Source organism: Schistocerca piceifrons, chromosome 7, assembly GCF_021461385.2.
Source record: "Schistocerca piceifrons isolate TAMUIC-IGC-003096 chromosome 7, iqSchPice1.1, whole genome shotgun sequence".
NCBI classification, from domain to species: Eukaryota; Metazoa; Arthropoda; class Insecta; order Orthoptera; family Acrididae; genus Schistocerca; species Schistocerca piceifrons.
This window is the reverse complement of record NC_060144.1, coordinates 336,077,507-336,101,499: the sequence shown is the minus strand read 5'-3', so window position 1 is coordinate 336,101,499 and position 23,993 is coordinate 336,077,507. Positions and strand designations below refer to the sequence as shown.

The 23,993-nt window shown below is 39.1% G+C and overlaps 1 protein-coding gene across 9 annotated transcripts in view; it reads right to left on the bottom strand.

The window, feature by feature from the left end:
* LOC124805154 (protein kinase C and casein kinase substrate in neurons protein 1-like) overlaps positions 1–23,993 on the bottom strand; it is a 554,660-nt gene that overhangs the window by 3,383 nt on the left and 527,284 nt on the right. For all 9 annotated transcript variants that reach the window (XM_047265633.1, XM_047265632.1, XM_047265627.1 and 6 more), the window contains 2 exons: positions 17,597–17,745; positions 11,226–11,380 (listed from right to left, as the gene is read on the bottom strand). In XM_047265633.1, coding sequence (XP_047121589.1) covers positions 11,226–11,380; positions 17,597–17,745 — 304 coding nt within the window. The remainder of the gene's footprint in view (positions 1–11,225; positions 11,381–17,596; positions 17,746–23,993) is intronic.

Here is a 23,993-nt window from a genome sequence, read left to right as displayed (position 1 = left end):
TGTCTCAACCAATCATAGTTCATGTCTGTGTTTGTTACTCTTTGAAATACATCAAACACAACTGCGTCAGTAAAATTTTAAATAATGACATAAATGGCTCGCATTATGGCTCCAAAATTTTTGTAAATGGCTGGTTCTCAAAGCACTAAGTTTTGAATGAGAGTCAAACATTTTGTGATTTAAGAAATTCATCTCACGTTTTCACACATAACATAATTCATCTTGCGTAACAAGGAAATTTATTTTGAAAGTAATGCTTTTCAAACCACCTTTAGCGACCTGTTAGAAATAGGTTTGTTTGAGTAGCTACCAGAGAGCACCAGAAAACATGCGTTACTGCGCATGCACAGCTATGATGACATACTCTGCTCATAAAGCCTTTCATCACATTTCTGTTTGGAAATGTGTGTGTACTGGTGCAGCATGTGACTACATGCAGCGCTGTGTCATTTTGTTCGGAAGGGACATACAAAACTATTGTATTTAGAACAGTTGTTATATCATATCCTATCCTATCCAGACAAGGAATGCAAAATAAGAAAGCAGTCCTTGGCATAATATTCATTTCCAAAGCAGACTCTACAACTCTACCCTAATATTTTGCTATGTGGTGACTTTAACAAAGATTTTTTTTTTTAAATTCATACTCTGCAATACTGTTATGTAGTATTTCCAACCAGGTTTGCAGCCATAGAGCAGTGCAAAAAACTAGTAAGACAGACTACAGACTTCGTGCAAAAAGAAGTTTTTTATGACTTTTTCAAACTGTGTGAAAAATTAACAAGGCTATCTGTAAAGCCAAGAAACTGTAATTTGTAATTTTTATTTGACTCCAGGAGCAACTACGCTACTGGCCATTAAAATTGCTATACCACGAAGATGATGTGCTACAGACGCGAAATTTAACAGACAGGAAGAAGATGCTGTGATATGCAAATGATTAGCTTTTCAGAGCATTCACACAAGGTTGGCGCTGGTGGCAACACCTACAACGTGCTGACATGAGGAAAGTTTCCAAGCAAATTCTCATACATAAACAGCAGTTGACCGGCGTTGCCTCGTGAAACGTTGTTAAGGAGGATAAACGCGTACCATCACGTTTCCAACTTTGATAAAGGTCGGATTGTAGCCTATCGCAATTGCAGTTTATCGTATTGCGACATTGCTGCTCGCATTGGCTGAGATCCAATGACTGTTAGCAGAATATGGAATCGGTGGGTTCATGAGGGTAATACAGAACACCGTGCTGGATCCCAATGGCCTCATATCACTAGCAGTCGAGATGACAGGCATCTTATCCACATGGCTGTAACAGATCGTGCAGCCACGTCTCGATCCCTGAGTCAACAGATGGGAATGCTTGCAAGACAACAATCATCTGCACGAACAGTTCAACAACGTTTGCAGCAGCATGGACTATCACCTCGGAGACCATGGCTGCGGTTACCCCTGACGCTGCATCACAGACAGGAGTGCCTGCGATGATGTACTCAACAACGAACCTGGGTGCACGAATGGCAAAACGTCATTTTTTTCGAATGAATCCAGGTTCTATTTACAGCATCATGATGGTCGCATCCGTGTTAGGCAAAATCACAGTGAACGCACATTGGAAGCATGTATTCGTCATCGCCATACTGGCGTATCACCCTGCGTGATGGTATGGGGTGCCATTGGTCACACGTCTCAGTCACCTCTTGTTCACATTGACGGCACTTTGAACAGTGGACGTTACATTTCAGATGTGATAAGACCCATGGCTCTCCCCTTCATTTGATCCCTGCGAAACCCTACAGTTCAGCAGGACAATGCACGACTGCAAGTTGCAGGTCCTGTACGGGCCTTTCTGGATACAGAAAATGTTCGACTGCTGCCCTGGCCAGCACATTCTCTAGATCTCTCACCAATTGAAAACATCTGGTCAATGGTGGCCGAGCAACTGGCTCGTCACAATACGCCAGTCACTACTCTTGATGAACTGTGGTATCGTGTACCTGTACACGCCACCCAAGCTCTGATTGACTCAATGCCGAGCCGTATCAAGGCCGTTATTACGGTCAGAGGTGGTTTTTCTGGGTACTGATTTCTCAGGACCTATGCACCCAAATTGCGTGAAAATGTAATCACATGTTAGTTCTAGTATAATATATTTGTCCAAAGCATACCCGTTTATCATCTGCATTTCTTCTTGGTGTAGCAATTTTAATGGCCAGTAATGTATAAAGCTTTGTGGGGAGTTACAATGATAAAACACTATGGGCTGACAGTCTATAATTTTCCAAAGAATGGCGTTCTGTAAAATTAAGACATAAACAACAGAAATTAAGAAATAATGTAAAGCGTAGAATAAGTACATGACAACTGTAATAACATGTCTTGCAACTGAAAAGCACTGTATTTCATGGAAGGCAGATTTGTAAAATTCTGCTAAAGCTTTCAATATATTTGAAACAAAACATTTTATTCAATATTACTGACCAAATTTGCCTGCTTAAGTCATCTTTACATGAACATTTACATATATGTATAGCATGTATGTATAGCATAGTATGTATAGCATAGTATGTATATATATATATTTGAATAACATTAAGAGACCTTACATCACAGCATAAAAGAAACAGGACACCAGAGAAGACTCCAAGACCACTGGAATTTTGCAACCCATACTGAAATGCACAATTCAGCTTAAAATGCATATTCATATGTCCAGATACACACTGAAGTAGGTCCTGACTTGGTATTAAGCTTTTCAGTGTGGTTTTTGGGATGCCAGTTTTCTTAGAGTACCAGTACTGTGTTACCTCATGTTAGGTTCTTTATTATGGCTTAATGCCATACATGCCAGAAGATGAAAGCATGTGCTTGAAATTCAGCGAATAGTTGAACCTAGCCAATAGTGTGGAATGAAACACTTTGCTTCAAATAAATTGACTGCCTCTGTGGAAAAGATGAATAAAAGCCAAATTCCTTTACTTAACCAACAAAAATAACTTCTTTGTTCTGCGAGATGATTAATGCTCAATTGCCAATAACATGGAAATAAAATAACAACCAGAAAACTGAACCTAACAACATATTTCAGTCTCCTGTAATTATGTGAATGTATTTTAATTCATTTGACAGCTCCCAGCCACAGAAATCCATTTTGTTTCCATTTGATGTGAGGTAGCACCTGGTTGCTTGATGCTACTGCTCAAACAGCCAACAGCCATGCTTCAAGTAGCCAAAAGCAGGAGAAGGTGCCACTCAAACGTAACTTCAGCTCTGTACATGTGCTTGAGCCCGCTGGAAACTGCACAAACGAACCTAATGTAAACAGTTGCGACGTAAAGCTCATCATTAGTTTGTAGTTACAAAGTATTGCATAGTCTTCGTCTTTAAGCGTTTGATGCATTTTGCTGTCAGCAGATGCTTCAGTTTTATTTTATTATTATTCACTCGTTTATGTTTTACTCCAATATTATTCTGTACCAAAGTAAAATTCTTTGTTAGCTTATCAGTCTTTACCCGTCAAATTACAAAAATTTAACTGAAAACTGAAAACTAAAATAATGAAAAATTCCCATAATTCCAAAAAAAAGTTCCTGGGTTTTTTCTGGTTTTCCTGTGGCATGTACAGCTGCACCTGCAACTCCCAAACATCTGGCCAGAAAAGTCAGTTTTTTTGCCAAGCCAATGCAAAGAACAGTCAAATGAAGTGTACATGTAAACGTGGGTGCCAGCACTGTTCACTGTAATGAAACGGCCTGATATGTGGGGAATTCAAATGGGTCAGGGCGGTTTATCTCTGTGAAATGAGTTTTTTTACACTGTTACATTTCATCTCGTAGCTTCCCATTCTAATCCATCTTACAGTGATAGCTGCACATGTTCCCAATGCTACTACGATGACCATCATCTAGCAACCTTTACTGTTGGACAATATAGTGAACAACTGCTACTACGATGACCATCATCTTGCAACCTTTACTGTTGGACAATATAGTGAACAGACGCCAAGTCTGGTGGTCTTAGATGGCACGTGATACATCATGCGATTTTGATCTCGGCTATCAATGTATCAAGGAAGTTTTTATGTTAAGTGACTGCTATTCCTTCAGGCAACTCCACATGCCATATTACAGCTGGATAATTCTGCCAAGAACAACAAATGGCAACGCTTCCCCAACCTGCTCGTTTGCCTGCCATTTCCGAAATGGTTGGACAGTAACTTATGTTATCACGGTCGTCTAGCAGCCACTACTGATGCTTTGTAAACTTTCACACAAAAGGCATGAAGGGGAAGTCCTAAGAACATATCCAGGCCCTCTCTGACTCCATGCCACAATGTCTAGACACTCCAATTGTAGAACATCACAATTTCAAACTGTATTAAACTCTCTGAGTCAGAGATGACACACATCCTGTAATTTCTACCATTTGTGTATCATGCTGTACCTAGTACACATACAACGTTATGCCTGTTCAAATGTACCTTAGATGTATCAATTTTCAAAACCATTAGTGTACATGTAACACGCTGGTTATTGATTGTTGGGAATATAATGAATCTTACTTCTTACATTTATTGATAAATTTTATTTCCAGTATGGAAAGTTCCAGCAGAATCTAAATAATTTAGGAACAAAAAAAATAACTCACTGAGTAGCAGAAACGTGGAGCTGTCGACAGACACACACACAACAATTGTGTTCCTTTATTTGTGCCTGTCAATGACACTGTGAGGGTTTCTTTTTTTTTCCCTACTCCTGAATTTTTGTTGTGTTTTAGTAACCTCCGATGAAGTTACAGGAAGTTTTTGGAACAATAAGAGTATTTTTGTTCTGTAACCAACATTTTGCCAATTTTTCTTCATTCTGTTTCACAATCAAAGGTGGATTTACATGCAGGCCCACTAGGCATGAGCCTAGGAGCGACAGCTTTAGAGAGCAGCATTTTTTGCACTGTATTTATTTTAACATTTAACATTTGAAAGTAAGTGTGCTTGCAAATGACAAAAAATTATTAAGATTGTAAAATAACTTGGCAGTTTTAGCATGCCATATTAATGGCAAATGATAATACACAAGCTTTGAAATAATATTAGTTTATTTTGTGACTGAATGAAAATCCACACAATTTATGTCAGGAATCGTGTTTACGAAATTGTTCAATGATATCTTAAAGTAAGCTATCAGGATGACAGTCGACAATACGAGCTTTGAAATAATATTATTCCGAGAATTCTTTCAGTTTCTGACTTCTGTTCACTGAAAATAGAGAAAGAAGCAACAATGAAATTAAATTACTCTGCACTGTCATTCTTATCTTGACAATTTTATTTCATAGCAAGTGGGGTCAAGTAATCCAAGCTAGTCAAATGATCACTGTCATGTCTCAAGCAAAAAGCTTTGTGCTTGTGTTGTATGATTTTGAAGGGGATACTTTTATTTACAAACTTATTTTCTTTCATGTTGGTGGCTGTTGATAATTTCATAAGTGTCTTTAACATGAATAAGAGTGACAAAAATGAACGTGAAAAATTAAGTGGGGCGGCATTTCAGAAATTAGTGAAGGGAAAGTGAGAACAAGAAGCAAATGTTCTAAAAATTCTTCGCAGAAGACTGTCTGTAGTTTGATTTCAAGTAGTCCAGCACTACAACCATAGTGAAAGAAGTAAATGAAAATGAAACAATAGTTAAAAATGAAGAATAACAAATTGTTCCTGAATTCGAATCTCACAAGAACCTAAGTGTTTTATCAAATATTACAAAAAGAAATAATATTGAATCATCAATCGACATAGTTTTACACTGTGGCATTAATCCAAATTGTAATGGTGATCTTTCTAATTCACAAAGGTCAACAGGCAGTAAAACCAGATATTTGAACAAAAATTTATTTTATCATGAACTTTAAAATGATGAAGCAACTTTGCGTGATTACTTAATATACTCCTGCAGCATTGGTGCTATTTTTTGTGCACTGTGTAAATTGTTTGGAGGTAAGACAATGATTGCTACTATTGGTATTTCAGATTGGAGAAATATTTCTAATATTTTGAAATATTTTATCTCATCATGAATAGTCACTTGAGCACAAAAATCATTAGTTATCACTTTTAACACAGAGAAAACTCATGTGGAATGGTAGAAAACCATTTAAAGTCAACACGTTGAGAGAAAAATGTTCTGGCGCAATGTGTTGAAAAGGGTGTTTGCAATAGTGAAGAAGCTAACAAATTGTGGACATCCTCTACGTGAACACAGTGAAAAATTCCACTCGTACATAAAGGTCAATTTATGAGGTCTCTCGAACTTATAGCATACAGAAATCCAGGGCAGGGACACACAAGTTACGTATCTTCAACAAACTGTGATGAAATAATAGAGCTACTTTCTGAATGAATAAAAAGAATCATCATAACCGATAACAAGCAGTTCAAATATTCCTCTGTAATAGTAGATTCTACTGCAGACATATCACATTTTGATCAATTATCTTAGTATTAACATATACGAAGGAGAATGGTGAGTCTGTTGAATGTTTCCTTCTGTTTTTACCAAACCTGGGACGTAAGTCTGAAAGCCCATCTGAATCCTGCCTACAAATTCTATTGATTTTACTGACTGTAGAAGCCAGTAATAAGACAATGCAAGCAACTTATTAGGAGCCTACACTTCTTACTTTTTTCAGGCATTAACTAAAGAACAAAATCTAAAAGTGCATTATGTGCCTTGTGCAGTACATTCTTTGAATTTTGTGGGCACTTGTGGTGCAAGCTGTTGTCAGGAAGCATCTTCATTTTTCAGTTTAGTGCAAAATGTTTATAATTTTTTCTCTGGTTCTACTCAACCCTGGGATAAACTTCTTTCTTCTGTGAAACCATGACGTAAAACAGCTAAAAGTTTATCAAAAACATGTTGGTCAGCAAGAGAGGAAGCATGTGTAAGTCTAAATGAAAATTGGGAGAGCTTTATACATACTCTCATACTTTACCAAGAATACCTGTGAGAAACCACTTATGCAAACTGAAGCTTCAGCTTTACTGAAACAACTAAGTAGACTAGAAAAAGTATTCATGATGACAGTTTGGAAGGGCATATTCCAGAGATTTAATAGTGTAAATACGAAATTGGGAAGTCAATATTGACATCGAAATAGTGCTTGAATTATATGAATCACTTGAAGAGTTTATTAGCTTTGTTCATGGCATGTTCTGCCATTACGAAAATAAATCCATGGACATTAAAACTGATTTTGATTACAAATGCACCTATAAAAAAATCAAGGAAATAAACTTTAAGTTGATGAAGAAGTGGCCACTGAAGTAGTTTTTCTGACTGATAGGGAGAAATTTACAGTCAAAACATTTTTCCTAATACTCAACACCTTGTATGTTGCATTAGTGAGGAGGAAGGGAAGTTATAAAGCACTGTTATTTTAGGCCCTTTCACAGTTTTCAGTTGTTGTTGTTGTTGTCTTCAGTCCTGAGACTGGTTTGATGCAGCTCTCCATGCTACTCTATCCTGTGCAAGCTTTTTCATCTCCCAGTACCTACTGCATCCTACATCCTTCTGAATCTGCTTAGTGTATTCATCTCTTGGTCTCCCTCTACGATTTTTACCCTCCACGCTGCCCTCCAATACTAAATTGGTGATCCCTTGATGCCTCAGAACATGTCCTACCAACCGATCCCTTCTTCTGGTCAAGTTGTGCCACAAACTTCTCTTCTCCCCAATCCTATTCAATACTTCCTCATTAGTTATGTGATCTACCCATCTAATCTTCAGCATTCTTCTATAGCACCACATTTCGAAAGCTTCTATTCTCTTCTTGTCCAAACTATTTATCGTCCATGTTTCACTTCCATACATGGCTACACTCCATACGAATACTTTCAGAAATGACTTCCTGACACTTAAATCAATACTGGATGTTAACAAATTTCTCTTCTTCAGGAAAGCTTTCCTTGCCATTGCCAGCCTACATTTTATATCCTCTCTACTTCGACCATCATCAGTTATTTTGCTCCCCAAATAGCAAAACTCCTTTACTACTTTAAGTGCCTCATTTCCTAATCTAATTCCCTCAGCATCACCCGACTTAATTAGACTACATTCCATTATCCTTGTTTTGCTTTTGTTGACGTTCATCTTATATCCTCGCTTCAAGACACTGTCCATTGAATTCAACTGCTCTTCCAAGTCCTTTGCTGTCTCTGACAGAATTACAATGTCATCGGCGAACCTCAAAGTTTTTATTTCTTCTCCATGAATTTTAATACCTACTCCGAATTTTTCTTTTGTTTCCTTTACTGCTTGCTCAATATACAGATTGAACAACATCGGGGAGAGGCTACAACCCTGTCTTACTCCCTTCCGAACCACTGCTTCCCTTTCATGTCCCTCGACTCTTATGACTGCCATCTGGTTTCTGTACAAATTGTAAATAGCCTTTCGCTCCCTGTATTTTACCCCTGCCACCTTTAGAATTTGAAAGAGAGTATTCCAGTCAACATTGTCAAAAGCTTTCTCTAAGTCTACAAATGCTAGAAACATAGGTTTTCCTTTCCTTAATCTTTCTTCTAAGATAAGTCGTAAGGTCAGTATTGCCTCACGTGTTCCAGTGTTTCTACGGAATCCAAACTGATCTTCCCCGAGGTTGGCTTCTACTAGTTTTTCCATTCGTCTGTAAAGAATTCGTGTTAGTATTTTGCAGCTGTGACTTATTAAGCTGATAGTTCGATAATTTTCACATCTGTCAACACCTGCTTTCTTTGGGATTGGAATTATTATATTCTTCTTGAAGTCTGAGGGTATTTCGCATGTTTCATACATCTTGCTCACCAGCTGGTAGAGTTTTGTCAGGACTGGCTCTCCCACGGCCGTCAGTAGTTCCAATGGAATATTGTGTACTCCGGGGGCCTTGTTTCGACTCAGGTCTTTCAGTGCTCTGTCAAACTCTTCACGCAGTATTGTATCTCCCATTTCATCTTCATCCTCTTCCATTTCCATAATATTGTCCTCAAGTACATCGCCCTTGTATAGACCCTCTATATACTCCTTCCACCTTTCTGCTTTCCCTTCTTTGCTTAGAACTGGGTTTCCATCCGAGCTCTTGATATTCATAAAAGTCGTTCTCTTATCTCCAAAGGTCTCTTTAATTTTCCTGTAGGCAGTATCTATCTTACCCCTAGTGAGACAAGCCTCTACATCCTTACATTTGTCCTCTAGCCATCCCTGCTTAGCCATTTTGCACTTCCTGTCGATCTCATTTTTGAGACGTTTTTATTCCTTTTTGCGTGTTTCACTTACTGCATTTTTATATTTTCTCCTTTCATCAATTAAATTCAATATTTCTTCTGTTACCCAAGGATTTCTACTAGCCCTCGTCTTTTTACCTTTTCAGTAAACTTACGAATAGTTCACCAGACATTAGATCTGTACACACAGCAAAACTCCAAGTGTCGTCTGAAATTAATTTAGAACCTTCCTTCCCAAGTGAACGTGTACATTTCATGGCACATTTGAAATCTTAAGAGAATAGTAAAGTACCAGCTGAAGTGAGTAAACTTCTACAAAAGAAGCAGTTATAGTCCAGGTTTGTGAATGTTGACATTGCTCTTAGAATGTTTCTATGTAAGGTACTTACAGAATGCTTGTTTTCAGCTCTTAAAAAGCTGAAACCATACCTACATTCTACCTTGTATGAGGAGAGATTTAACACCTTGTCCATTCTTCACATCGAAGCTGACCTCCAAACAGATGACCATCTCAGCTATTAAGTAATGATTAACGAGTTTGCTGCCATCAAAGCCAGATGCAAATTTTTCTGACTTAAGTTTTGTTTATTTCTTCATATTAGTTTTAAAAATTTTTAGGTTATAATGTGATTTGTTGTTAGCAGCTTAAAGAACATTTATTGTGATTCAAAAGCTGTAGAGTTATTATTTAAAACATATTTTTGCTGGTGTGCATATACTGCAGTGTGCCTAGGGGTACAAAAATTTTAAATCTGCCACTGCTTACAATATTCAATTTGTAACTACATGGGAAAGAATGTTTAGTGTACTTCTGTTTCACAATTACTTTAAAATAAAAAGCTACTAAATTTTCTTAGTTTCCATGAAACCTTCATTCCACTCACTCTTAACATCCATTCAAACATTTAGCCTTATTTTTATGTTGCATACATAGGCAATGTATTCTCTACACTTAATCACGCAAAACAGATAGTTTTCCGTATCTAAAGCCCCTTTTATATGATTGATTTTCTTGTCTCAACTGACTACTCGAGACAAGTGTGTGTACTGCAGTGCTCCTGTCATTCCATTCCCGTACTGAGTATCTTTTGTTTTGAGTGGTCATTTTCGTTTACACATTAGTGTCAAAATTGTCGGTGTTGTGAGAGCTGTCAGCTGCGCAGTTTGGCATCTAAATAGTGAAAGTGAGGTTATGAGGGACTATCCCTTTATGGAAAAATCGAAATGTACTCGCAAAATGTAGGAACAAGCAATGACAATGGGGTTTATCAATGGCTGAAGCAGAATTCATACTGGAAGTTCTCGTCAAATGTGGTGTGATAAAGTGTTCACACTCCTGATGACTGAAAAAATAGGAAAAGTGTCATCCAAACACTTCAGAACATATACATTTATTTGCTGGAGAAAACATATACTTGCAAACACATCAGAAAATATGCATAATGCAGTAAACAGCACCTTTTAGCTTTATCCTCGTTTGGTGTTTTATTGCTAACCACCAAAGAACAACGAAAATTATTATTCTCATCCATTGATGTTAACTTTTTCACTGTTTAACTAATTTTCATTACACACGTTTACATATTTACATTTTTATTTATGTACAGGGTATGTTCTTTTCCTCTGTAGAACGTAAATACTTTTTGCTTTCAGATATTTCGTCTCTCATGTAGACTAGAAGAACACTACTAGGAAAGAAAGAATACCAAGATCTTATGAAACTTCGCAATTGTTATGAAAACAAAGCAAACAACATAATGATTAAGAAGACACGAAAGCACAAAATTAGTTTCTATAACAGAAGCGAGCTTGAGGAGAATAATGACTTCACAGACACAGATGCGAAGTGGTTGGTTGCTGATTTACAGCAGGCATGAAAGGTGCACGTACTTTGATTAGTCTATAATCAGATAGTCTCTCATGAAAAATTGGCTTAATGATCAACTGAAGCAGCAAATTTCAAGAAACATTATTTTACCTTGTTTGAAGCTGAGTTCATCTGACTCTGCCCCTTCATAGTCATAAAGCGCTCTCACGGGAACACCAGGTTCACCATGGTCAACTAAGGCTTCCCCTGCATCTTCGTCCCATTCATCTTCTTCAAATGGATTAGCTTCTTGTCTTGTGCCATTCCTGTAATATGGAGAAAGATACTATTTGCTTGCTTCTCAATGATGTGTATTAAAAAGCCGCTGACTGTCACTGTTCAAATTGGGTATAACTAAACACTGTACAAGACTACATTACAGTAAAATTTCCTCAACAAATTTCCTAACTGAAATTTTAATACCTTTTCTTATTTAAAAAAATCCCATATTTCTTGTGCGTAACTGTAAAAATACATCATGCTGCTAGGAATTTCACTTCTTTTGAATCACTCAGCACATTCCAAAAATTATTACATCAGAATACGGAATACAAATAGTAAAATATGTTTACAGAGTCCGAAATATGAAAGGAAACAGCACTTTCATCCATCAATCTGAATTCAAGTAGGATTTTAAATGATATCATAATGTCAACAATGGAAATTCCTGGATAGATTGATGGTTAGTTGATTGGTGGGACAAGGGACCAAAAAAACTCTTGGCCCAAGAGTGGTGCACCCAAAAGAAAAGACATCCACCAGGAATGTTTTCGGATCAAGTTGGTAGATTCATAACAGTAAAAGGGAGAAGACTAAAAACATAATGGACATCTTTTGTACCGCCAATACTAAAAGCAAGATGAAGGAGATAGGGAAGTCAGCAGGTGGCTGTCCCCGGGGCTCTGCATGTGACAGGAAACGTCCCATCCACAGCTGCCCCACCCGCAATCCAGTACTGTCAAGAGCGCCCATTATTCAACAGAATGAAGCACCTAGAACAGAAAACTGGTGTGGCAAAAAGAGGCAAACCAATTCTAAAAGTGATTAAAGCAGAGTAAAAGAGGGATGAAAAGAGCAGTCTAGTCTAGGAGGGAGGGTCTGAAATCCTCCGGACCTAGCATACAGCGGGATATGTTCCATCCCCAACCACTCTGCCCCTGCTCCAGAAGTAGATTAAAATCTTATAACTGACAATAAAAACCACTTTCATGGAGAAAACAGAACCAGTTTAAACACCCACATATTAGAGGCATTATGGTTGTTTTAGAACCCATGACTGTTTATTAAATGGAAATTCATAAAATTGCAACCAGTCACTTTTTGAAATAGTTATCTATTCATTCTATGAACCAGTTTCTGAACCTTTTCAGCCTCATCTTCAGATTGTTTTCCAGAAGTTACGTAGTTATTTCAAGCATAATGTTGGGTGCTGGCTCTGTGACAAGTAGACAGAAGTATGAAACTAAATGTTGGATACAAATCAACAGATAAACAATATTCATGGGGATGCATTAAAGCATGTTTCATCATCTTGTCTCAGAGCCAGCACCCAGGATTATGCCTGAAATAGCCATGTAACTTCTGGAAAACCATCTGAAGATGAGCCTGAAGAAGTTCAAAAACTGGTTCACAGATTGAATACTAAGTTTCCAAAAAAGCAACTGGTTGCAGTTTGAGTTAACCTGGTATGACCAATGTGGAGATGATACAGGACTGTGGATTCATTCCACCAGCAGAAATGGAAGGAAGAGTGCCATCCTGCTGTAGTCTCCTTGACTGTGTGGAGTTTATTAGACGTGTCAGTAGCCCACCATATGTCATTGCATTTCTGAGCAAGCACAAATCTCATGCACACCCTCAAATCTGCACCTGGGATCAGCAAAGTGAATCAGTAGAAATTAAGCCATTCTCTAGCCAAATGGTCAGCCAATTCATTCTTCCAGACACCCACAATACTCCGTATGTAGAGTAAAACAACTGAACAAGCAGCACATCAAAGGTCAGCGAGAATGGCATGAATAGCCGAGACCAAAGGGTGGCAAGAATAGCATCACTCGATAGCCTGGAGACCGCTCACCGAGTCAGTAAATGTTAAAGAACAGTCAAGGGAGGCCCATTTAATAAAACAGAGGTCTCTGCTAACACCTGTAAGCTCTGCCATAAATACACAACAAATTCCCGGCGCCGGCCGCTGTGGTCTCGCGGTTCTAGGCGCGCAGTCCGGAACCGTGTGACTGCTACGGTCGCAGGTTCGAATCCTGCCTCGGGCATGGATGTGTGTGATGTCCTTAGGTTAGTTAGGTTTAAGTAGATCTAAGTTCTAGGGGACTGATGACCACAGCTGTTAAGTCCCATAGTGCTCAGAGCCTTTTGAACCAACCAAATTCCCGGCAATGACAGGAGTTCCACACTGGAAGGAGATGTAAAAGCATATCCTGCCTGATCCACAGTTTTAAAGCTGTCAGTGTAAAATTGGGAACAATTGAAAAACTGGACATAACAGATGCTGAAAGGCCATGGGGGTGGGAGTAGGAAGGGTAGGGAGAATGGCAGTTAGACTTTAGGACATAGAAAGAGATTGGACCTAATACAAGACCTGAGCACCATCCAAGGAGGAAGGCACAGGAAAACATGGACAGCACAGTCCAGGGAGGAAAAATCTTGGCAGAAGTGACTGCATAGGAGATGATGAGCTGGCACTTGACAAATCTGATGTGTGGCAAGGAGACTGTCTACAGGACTAGCCCAAAAGGCACCAGTAGCCAGATGTATACTATGATGGTGGGCTAGGTCCAACGGTTTGAAGTTGAAGGAGCTGCTGAGCCATAAACCTGGCAACCACAGTACAGTCAAGATGAAACCGTGGCTCAGTACTTACAGGTAAGAGTAGCATGATCTGCACCCAAGATGTATGGGCAAGGAAGCAGAGAGCATTAAGCTGTAGAAAGTTGAATAGCATTTCCAGTGGCGTCTATGATCATATTTGAGATGCCTTGCACAAACTCATTGATAAAATTCGACAGAGGGGCGGCAAATGTAATGGCTGAGGCAAAGAAAAGCCCTTAATGATCAAGTGACTGATGGGCAAGTTAGGTGTGAAAGGGCGGGGAGGACTAGTCAAGTCACAGGATCACTGCCAGTCTCCAGTGGGGATGGAACCACAACCACAAACATTGGCTCAGAAGCCATATGTATGGGGTGGGGGTAGGGGTAGGGGTGGGGGTGGGGGGGGTGGGGGGGGGGGGAGATATGGTGCCTCTGGAGGCACAGGAGGAGCCTTGTCCCAGTTCTCCTCCTCCTCCTCCTCCTCCTCCTCCATAACCTTTGGTGGGCAAGGTTGGTTTAAGGGGCTATTCACAGTGAGCATGGGGCAGATGAAGAGTGGATGGCTCCTTCAGCCATTGTTTGACATCAGGCTTCTGGTTTGGTATTTGTCAGGAGAAGGGGTCCTGAAAGGGAACCCTGTTACTGATAGACACTGAAGAAGGAGAACTCTTCTCTGGCCGGGTGTAGGAAATGGTTCCCTATTGGGAACCAAATGAGAGGAGTGTGATGGGAGATCTTGTTCGGAAAAGTTGAGGTATGAGGTGATGGTCATGATGTCAGTGTGATTATCATATCCACAGGATGTACACTTTCCTATTTTTTCCATGCTTCGGTATCTGACAGGTGGTCGATGTGTTTGTACCATATTTACTCGAATCTAAGCCGCACTTTTTTCTGGTTTTTGTACCCAAAAAAACCGCCTGCGGCTTAGAATCGAGTGCAAAGTAAGTGGAAATTCTGAAAAATATTGGTAGGTGCCGCCATAACTAACTTCAGCCGTTGAATATATGTAGCGCTACACAGGCAAGCTTCGCAGGCACAAAGATAAATACTGGTGCCAAAACCTCTGCGTCAGTAAATAAATTTAAAAAAAGGTGGAAGACAAGCTTTTTTCTCCACCCCGAGTTTCGACCACTGCATTTTCATACATTATCCAATGAAGTAAATACAAATTCCGTATTGTTAATCTTCGAATGTAGCAGCATTTCTATGGTCCGACTGGCAAGACTGTTTGGGATGTTTGTCAATACGGCCAACTCTACGTTCTGAATTTTTTCCTACCTGTGAGAAGAGGTGGTTGCTAATAGAAACTTTTATGAACTCTAATCACATGCAGTATTCTCTTCACCATAAGAATAATACGAATATAAACATTTTGCCATGTATTCTTTCATGTTTGCTGCTATCTCATTTAAATCCTGTCAGCGTAATAAACTACGAAACTAGTGTGAGACAACAGCAAACACAGAAGAATATACATATCATGTCATGTTTATATTCGTATTATTCTTATGCCTAATAGTGATACAGTCAGAAATGAAGCACGGCAATTGACTAGATTTTTAAATCTAAGATGACTCTAATTTCTGTGCAGAATGTAATGTACAAAAGAGGTGTCTGCAAAGATTTTCAAACGGAGAAAAATTTTAGCTAAACTCTCATTCAGAACATCTATCATATGCAGTCTATTATTTGGTTCTTGTTGATCATTATCAAAGAAAGCAGCAGTGTCAGTAACAACAAATAGCAGCCTCTTGCCATTGTTTCGCTAATGGGACAATTCCTCTCTTTTTTTATTGTAAGCGGCGGTAACGCACACAAAAGCAAGCGACAGGTCGTAAACACACATTATCAGACTGCGACAAACAATGCACGACACAGTACAATAATGCATTTTCAGCTTACAGTGACGTAAACATCTATAACAAAGAGAATGGAACTTATCAGATCAAAGAAAAATAAGCAATCGATTCAAACCAGATGAAGCACTTGAAAAAGGAAGGGTACCCATATAAATACAGACGGAGCGTCTGACGCATAGCAATGGCTACCTGTTAAAGCTTAACTGCTAAGCTTATGACTCGAACCAAACTACTGTAGCTGTATCGTCATTCATTCGACCTAAATTGTGTCTCATATTACAATGGACCAACATTGTTTCAATTTGGAGGTGCGGCCTAAAACTTTTCTCTCCCCTTGAATTCAAGTCTCAAATTTCAGGTGCGGCTTAGATTCGGGAAATGTTTTTTCCTTGATTTCGAGTCTCATTTTTTAGGTGCGGCTTAGATTCGAGTAAATATGGTATTCCTGGATCTTCTGTTCTTTCCTGTAAACTAGGCAAACTGGCGAATATGAAGGGTGATGTTCACATAATGGACTCACAAAGGTGGATGTTCACAAAGACTACATTCATGGAGTGATTGTCCACAGTTGCCGCATTTTGGATCCACATTGCAGCAGGATGACATATGCCCAAAGCATTAACATCTGAAGCTCCTCATGGGCAGTGGGATATACAATTGCACATCACACCTATACACCATGACCTCCAAAGGCTAAGATAAAGGCACCTGTATCCATATGATTATCCTTGGGGCCTTTCTGTATGTATCTGAAAAAAATTACATCTCACTGCTGGAAATAAGTTCAGAGTTCTGCATCTGCTTGGAGTGTAAGTTCTCCGTGGGAGATGATTCCTTGGACCATGTTCAATGTTTTGTGTGGAACGGTGATCACACACGTGTCACCTGGACGATCACATGCCCTAAAGAGCTGCAGATTGGGCGGCAGAGGAAGTTTTAATTAATCACAAACCATTTAGCATTTTTCCTAGAGACAACTTACCCAAATTTACCTTCAATGTTTTCGACAAAAAATAAAGGTTTCATAGCAGTAAAAGCATCCCCTTCAATCTAAGTACATACCAAGAATTCAGTGAAGTGTGGGCTTCCAGATGTCTGGATTCTCCCTCTTCCCATGGCATAGCCAAGGAAGGAAACATTGTGGGTTCATTATCTCTCTGCATTGTAATAATTTTTTCCATCTGAAGATACTGCTGGGGCATTGCGGTCACCAGTGGTAGGAATTCTGAGTCAGTTCGGGGTGTTCCCACGACCAGCTGAGGATGAAACATCCACCCAAACATAGCCCCACTTGCTTGAGTAAGCCTTATACAACTGAGGTGCAGCAGGTTCCCCAGAGGTAGGAAACCTGAGTGTCCAAAACCAAAAACCAAATCCAAGCAGGCTCCGCATCAAGAACACCATCCAATGGTAAGGCAGGTATAGCAAACAGATGGACTTACAGCACAGAAAAGGAAGCAGCACTGCAAAGGCTGGGCCCTGTTTTGGCCAAGCATGTAGTCACCAAAGTAATGCGAGCTCCCTGGGACAGGGTGGGGGGGGGGGGGGGGGGGGGGGGCAATGGGTCAAAGGAAAGGCAGCCCAATCACCCGTAATATGGTCTGACGTAGACTGTAACGTGAAGCTAAGCACATAAATTACTGACCACATAAATGTGTACTTCTAAACATTGACATGTTTTCATGGAACACTTTTAGTGCCTTATGGATTTGCCCATACATTAAAGACATATACATAGGAGTAAAGTGCCAAAGAACAGCTGACACAGCTTTTTTGTTTCTCTATGCTACTTACGTAATAGTAGACGTCCTATTAGCAGTATCGGCTTTCTCCTTGGCTTTTGAGGTACTTATACTCTCCACTTTACTGTCAGCTGTAACATCTGTTGAAATCACACGTCCTGTTGCTTTCTTGGCAGCTTTGTTATTAGCTGGTGGGAAATCCTGAACAAAAGAAAAAGGACAATGACAGACATCCCTACACATATTTAAATAAATCACCAAACACTATCATGTTAAACTGTGTACCCCATTATTTAAGAATGAGTTTGTTATTTCTTTTCCTATATGATGACAAGACATAATTAACAAATTTAATCAATTCCTATACTGAGGATGCTATATAAAAATTATGACACCTATGTGCCTTAACACTGCAAAGTTTTTTTTCTACATTATGCCATTTGGCTGATACCAAATTTTTGAAAGCTCTTTCCCTCTCACACTAGAATATTCATTTACATTTCATAAATTCATTTACATTCTAAAAATTTAAACACTAGCAAGAAATAAAATGATATTGTTTGTGCTCTATACCAATGCAGAAAGTTTTTAACATAAAATGCCATTACTCAAATTCAATCTAAGTAATACATTGAAAATTATAAAGAAAAACAACACAAAGCTGCTAAAATTATTATTTCTTTCATTGCGACATATCTTTCTATAAACTGAGTAATAGCTGCAACAAGACTCAAACACCATTCAAAGTTCATGATACTGTTTATGCACAGGCCAGTGTATGCATGCACAGAATCACCTGTTGATTGTCATCTGGAGCATCTTAATGCAATAGCTTCCTATCACCCTTCACTTGTAACCCCCCCCCCCCCTCCCCCCGAGTCATCTCTACTGAACCGATAAACTAAGGAGCCACTTTGCCAATAATGTTCACAGATAGAGAACCTAATTTGTTAGTTTTTGCTTTCTGGTCAGCACAATACAAAGGCTTTACTTCTGTGGCCATAGGAGCAACACCCATGCCCTAGAGTGAGGCATGCCTCTCGACTGTGCCCTTGTAGCATTATGAACATCTCTCTTGGCGCACTAATGTAGGAAAAGGCAGATTGCTACCTACCGTAAACAAGAGACTTCAAGGTGCAGACAGACACAATTAAGACACTTGCATAAAGCTTTCGGTCCCAGCCTTCATCAGTAAAAAAGAGAGAGACAGTTTCTTTTACTGATGAAGGCCGTGGCTGAAAGTGAAATTTTATGTGACAGTCTTAATTGTGCCTATGCAAGTGTCTTAACTGTGTGTCAGCAACTTGACATGTTTTCTTTATGGTAAGTAGCAATCTGTCTTTTCTTACATTGTTGATATTCCTACCTGGAATTTCCCTTGTTTGATGTCTGTTAGAACACTGCTATGACAGTGTATGACCTTGTGTTCCTCACACTAAGGAGTACAAGACACACCATGTACCAATAAATGAATCTTCAGACAATGTTTTGTCCTGTACCTTCCCAAACAACTTGGTAAATTGTTTATACTCCTACTTATTTTTTTAACAGCACCTATAACAGTTGCAAATGCTAATAGAAAATTTACAGCATTAAAATTAATAAAAATATTCTGGATCCATAGAGCGACAGATGGAATTATGACCAATTCTGGTTTATTCCCTACCTCCTGACTGTTTTTCACTAAAGCTCTTTTTATGAAGAATCAAGAAATGTGTCACAAGGTGACTGAATTGAATGAGTTTCATTTAACTGTAAATGTTCCTAGTCAGCTTGAAGGATTTTTTCAACAGAACAATTGAAAATACCATTATTATACTTTTAGTGTTGTACACATGTTAATAGTACTTTTTATTCTTTTCCATTCCTTATGTTTAATTTACAGCTCAACTCTTACAGTTAGTAAGCTTTATTATTATTATTATTATTAATATAAGCATCAAGGTATTGTAGATAAGCCATTAGCATATTGGCATCATATAACTAAAACTAGCAGCATTAGGTCAATTATAATAAATTACTGGTAGGTGAGACGGAAAGAGCAGATTGTATTTTACAGATGGTGTGTCAAAATTTTATTTATTAGCTCTAAGGCAGCATTTTATCTGTCACTTTATGGAAATTAAGATAGCACAGGTATGCTGCGTTACACTTTAATGAAAGCAGTTTTAGAGTGGTTATTTACAATAAAATGTTAATCAAGCAAAGCTAAGTTGTTTTAAGTTCAACAGTAACACAAGCATTTTACAATAATTACAACCAAGAAACCTCCAAAGCCGTTTCATGGCTTATTCATCAACTTGTAAGGAAGGAAGATTTGAGTTTGTTGCTTCATTAATGAAAAAGTCATTACACATGGTCATCGTGTATCATATGAGAAAATTTTCTTACAACTACTTGTGCTGCACACGGGGCAATTTCTACTTGTTAACTGATCTGCAGCTCATTTGGTGAATTTGGTAAGCAAAAATCCAACGAATACCACAGTTTCATGTTCTATTTCAGGACTCTTGACCCTGTACAAAATGTACTGGATCACCAAAATCCATTACAAGGGAATTAATACAAAATTCCAATAACAAGCAGCTAATTTAACTGGGAATAAAGTTCCTTCACTGTTGGTGAATTGTATTAATTGTTGATCTTTTGCAAAAAGATAAACCTATATCCTGGAGCCATAGAATGTTGCCTACCAGCCTTTGAAAAAGCAGCACTCTTCTAATACTTTAGTCACAATCCTGGAGCTGTGGTGAAGTTGAAGTTTTGAACTGGTCCACCTGGCACACTTTAGTGGCTCTACTGAGAGAGTGCTGCCAGTGAAAAGCAGTCATTCCAAGTCTGTGTCTAGTTGTTAAGAATTAACTCTTTATGTGTGTCAAATGGGTATCTTTCAGATACATTTAATTGTACCTCTATCTTGGAGATTGGCAGAAGTGATAGTATGATTAGGTGTGGATAATTTGCTTCCAATCCTGCTTATTAAACATGCTTTTAGACACTACAAGATACACAGGAATTAGTGTCAATGACAAGACACAGGAAATCCCACTGTAATAGTCTAACAGGCTGTGGTAAGCAAAACAGTGCCATAACAGGACAGTTTCACAGCAGCTACAGGCTAAGGGACATGTATACCTGGTGGAGTTTATCTACCAAGTTTTCAGCTGCTCCTGTATTTATTCTTCTGTATATCTAAGTGCAACTGTTCCCTGGCATAATTTAAACCTCTACTGCTCACTCCCTTTTCTCTCCCCTCCAGTACCTATTGACTAAGGCTGTCTCTAAGTGTGCTGCAGAATGCTGTTTCCATGCATTGTGTCTTTATTTTTCTTTCTACACCGTCGCCTGTAAGTGAAGGTAGGTAGTCCTCTGTCATTTCACAGTTCTAAACACACTACTGCATTTGAGCAAATACAGAGTGGCCCATAAAAATGTACACACTCTCTGATTGTCAATATTAACGGAATAAAAATCATACACTGTTACAATTCTTGCATGGGGAGAAGATTATTTTGTGTGTTTAAGTGCCCCCATTAGCAGCCAAACAACTTCGATGCCACTGAACTATTGACGGAACTATGGCTGTCAGTGTTGCCAGTGTGATAGCTGCACAGGGCACCTTGATGGTCTCTTATAGCTCATTCAGTGTTGCTGGTTTCTGTTGATGAACTTTACTTTTCAGGGTCCCCAAAGGTACATTTCCAGAAGTGTAAGGTCTGGAGACTGTGGTGGGTACTCAACAGCTCCTCTTCAACCAATCCGGCATCCAGGTACTTTACATTTTCATCCAAGTAGGCTCCGACATCTCTATGGTAGTGAGGCGGAGTGCTATCTTTTTGTAAGTCAAATCTTTCATTTCCAAACATCTCTCAGATGACAGGTAAAATCGATGTTTGCCGTATATGAAGATGCACATCACCCGTTATAGTACCATCAAAGAAGAATAAGCCAATCAAACTGTGTGATGTCAGACCACATCACACACAGTAGATTAACATGTTTGTCCACATGAACACGAGGATTTTCAGGAGCCCAGTAAAAGCAGTTGTGGTGGTTTACAGTACTGTTCAGTTTGAATTACGTCTCGTCAGACCCGATAACCATCCCTGCAAACTGTTCATTCTCACGAAACATGACTTCGAACAATTCACAGTACTCCAGCTTTCATCCAGCTCGTCCTCATTCATAGCTTACAGTGATCTTGGAAGGTACACTTTCCACTTTGCAGCCTTCAGAATTCGTCATACACTTGATCGGCTCACTCCGCTTTTACGTGCGACCTGCTTCACAGATTTTTCAGGTGACCTAGCAAAATGTTGCAACACAGCAGCACTGGAAGGCTGGACTTGGTGATGTTTTGATCGGCCATACCTTTCCTTATGCACGTCCTGAACAGTACCATCTGCTTCAAATTTAGCAGACACATTTACGTGTTAATGGCAAAGTTCTGTACACATTGCCGTTGTACCTCCGTCATGTTTTCACACTTCCAGTACCACTTCAATATGGCCTTGCAGTACTCAAATGACAATCTTACTTCATTTATCACTGCACTGTCATTTGCGGATAAACACGCACCAAGATCTGTTGAGAAAACAATGGACTACACTACCGAGCAAAATTGAAATGATACATCATTGTTCCAGAGATATTAACTACCAAAGAGTGCCTACATTTTTCTGGACCTCTGTATTATAATTCCTACAAATCAGTCAACTATGTAACAAAACTGCCTGTTGGCAAAATTTAATTCTGTGATAAATTTTTGTGGACCCAGAAAAAGCACATAATTGAAATACTACCCTTGCACATTGCAGTTATCATAGTGTGCTGTTTCTTATTTGCCAATGAATTATTTGAACAACCCAAAGTAATAGTCATGCAGTCTGAAAAATGAGTGTCATGCTCGAAATGGTGATCACAGCAAAAAAGCCAAATTAAATGTTTCAGCCTACAGTTTTGCCACATACATGCAACCATTAAATATTCGATTCATCTACATTATTAAAAATGGACTGAATATACCAAATAGTTGTTCTTAATCTTTGAACTGAACTACTATAAGAGCAAAACTTGTGTAATTTAGTAGTAACAACAACTAAAAATGCAAGGTGAAAGAAATTTACTCCAACAGTCGTTCATTTCAAAGACAATGAGGTTTCACTTTTCTAAATTTGTGAGGTATGAGAAAAACATGTACCCAATTTCCTGCTCACTGGAAACACTCCAGTTTGTTTTACATACATCATTGTGCTTAGAGCTATTATGCAAGTTCTAAAACTGTAAATCTAATCAAAGCATTTTAATGAAATTTTAAAATTTGAATGATGTGCAATTTGTAAGATAACTACAGAAGCAGAAATTTTTGATGCAAACACAAAGGGATAATTTGGTTTTTTAAACAAACATACCCTGATGAGCCAAAATTATATGACCCCCACTTAACAGCATGTAAGTCCACCTTTGGAATACAATACAACAGTTCTGTGCGGCATGGATTCGACAAGTCCTTGGTAGGGACACAAAGCTGGTGCCCAACAGTCTCAAGAAGTGTTCCACTGGGTTCTTACTGGGCAAATTTGGTAGCCACAACATCAACACAAGTTCCCCATGGTGCTCCTCAAACCACTCCAACACAATTTTGGCCTTGTTACATGGACACTTAACCTGATGGAAGATGCCATCACTGTCAGGGACACAGCAATGGATGCATGTGTTCTGCAAAAATGTTCACATAGGCCATAGCTGTCATGGTGCCTTTGATTACTTCCACAGGTCCCATGGAAGCCCTGGTGAATGTCTCCCCTAGCCACCAGCCTGCATCACTGGTGCGCTCAGATTTAGAGTTGACATTAGCCTGTATGAAGGTGTATCCAGACATGACCATTGACCTGATGTAACAAGAAAAATAATTCATCCAAGCAAATGATATGTTCCTATTGATCCACGGTCCAATCTCAATGAACCGAGCGAGGTGGCGCAGTGGTTAGCACACTGGACTCGCATTCGGGAGGACGACGGTTCAATCCCGCGTCCGGCCATCCTGATTTAGGTTTTCCGTGATTTCCCTAGATCACTTCAGGCAAATGCCGGGATGGTTCCTTTGAAAGGGCATGTCCGATTTCCTTCCCCATCCTTCCCTAATTCGAGCTTGTGCTCCGTCTCCCTCCAATCTCAATGATCCTGTAGCTATTGCAATTTTAACTGACAATATCACCAGGTCAACATGGCAACACATAGGGGTCAACTCATGCTGAACAGTGTGCTCTGAAATACTTGTGCATACACTAGCACTGTAGTGTGTCACCAGATTTGTCACAGATCGACTTTTATCCTACTTTACAGAGTGACAAAGCTTCTAACATCCACATTCTGTGATAGGGCACCGATGTTCACCTTGTCACCTACTTGTGGTTTCACCCTCCTTCAGCCAGTTTCCATAATTTGCT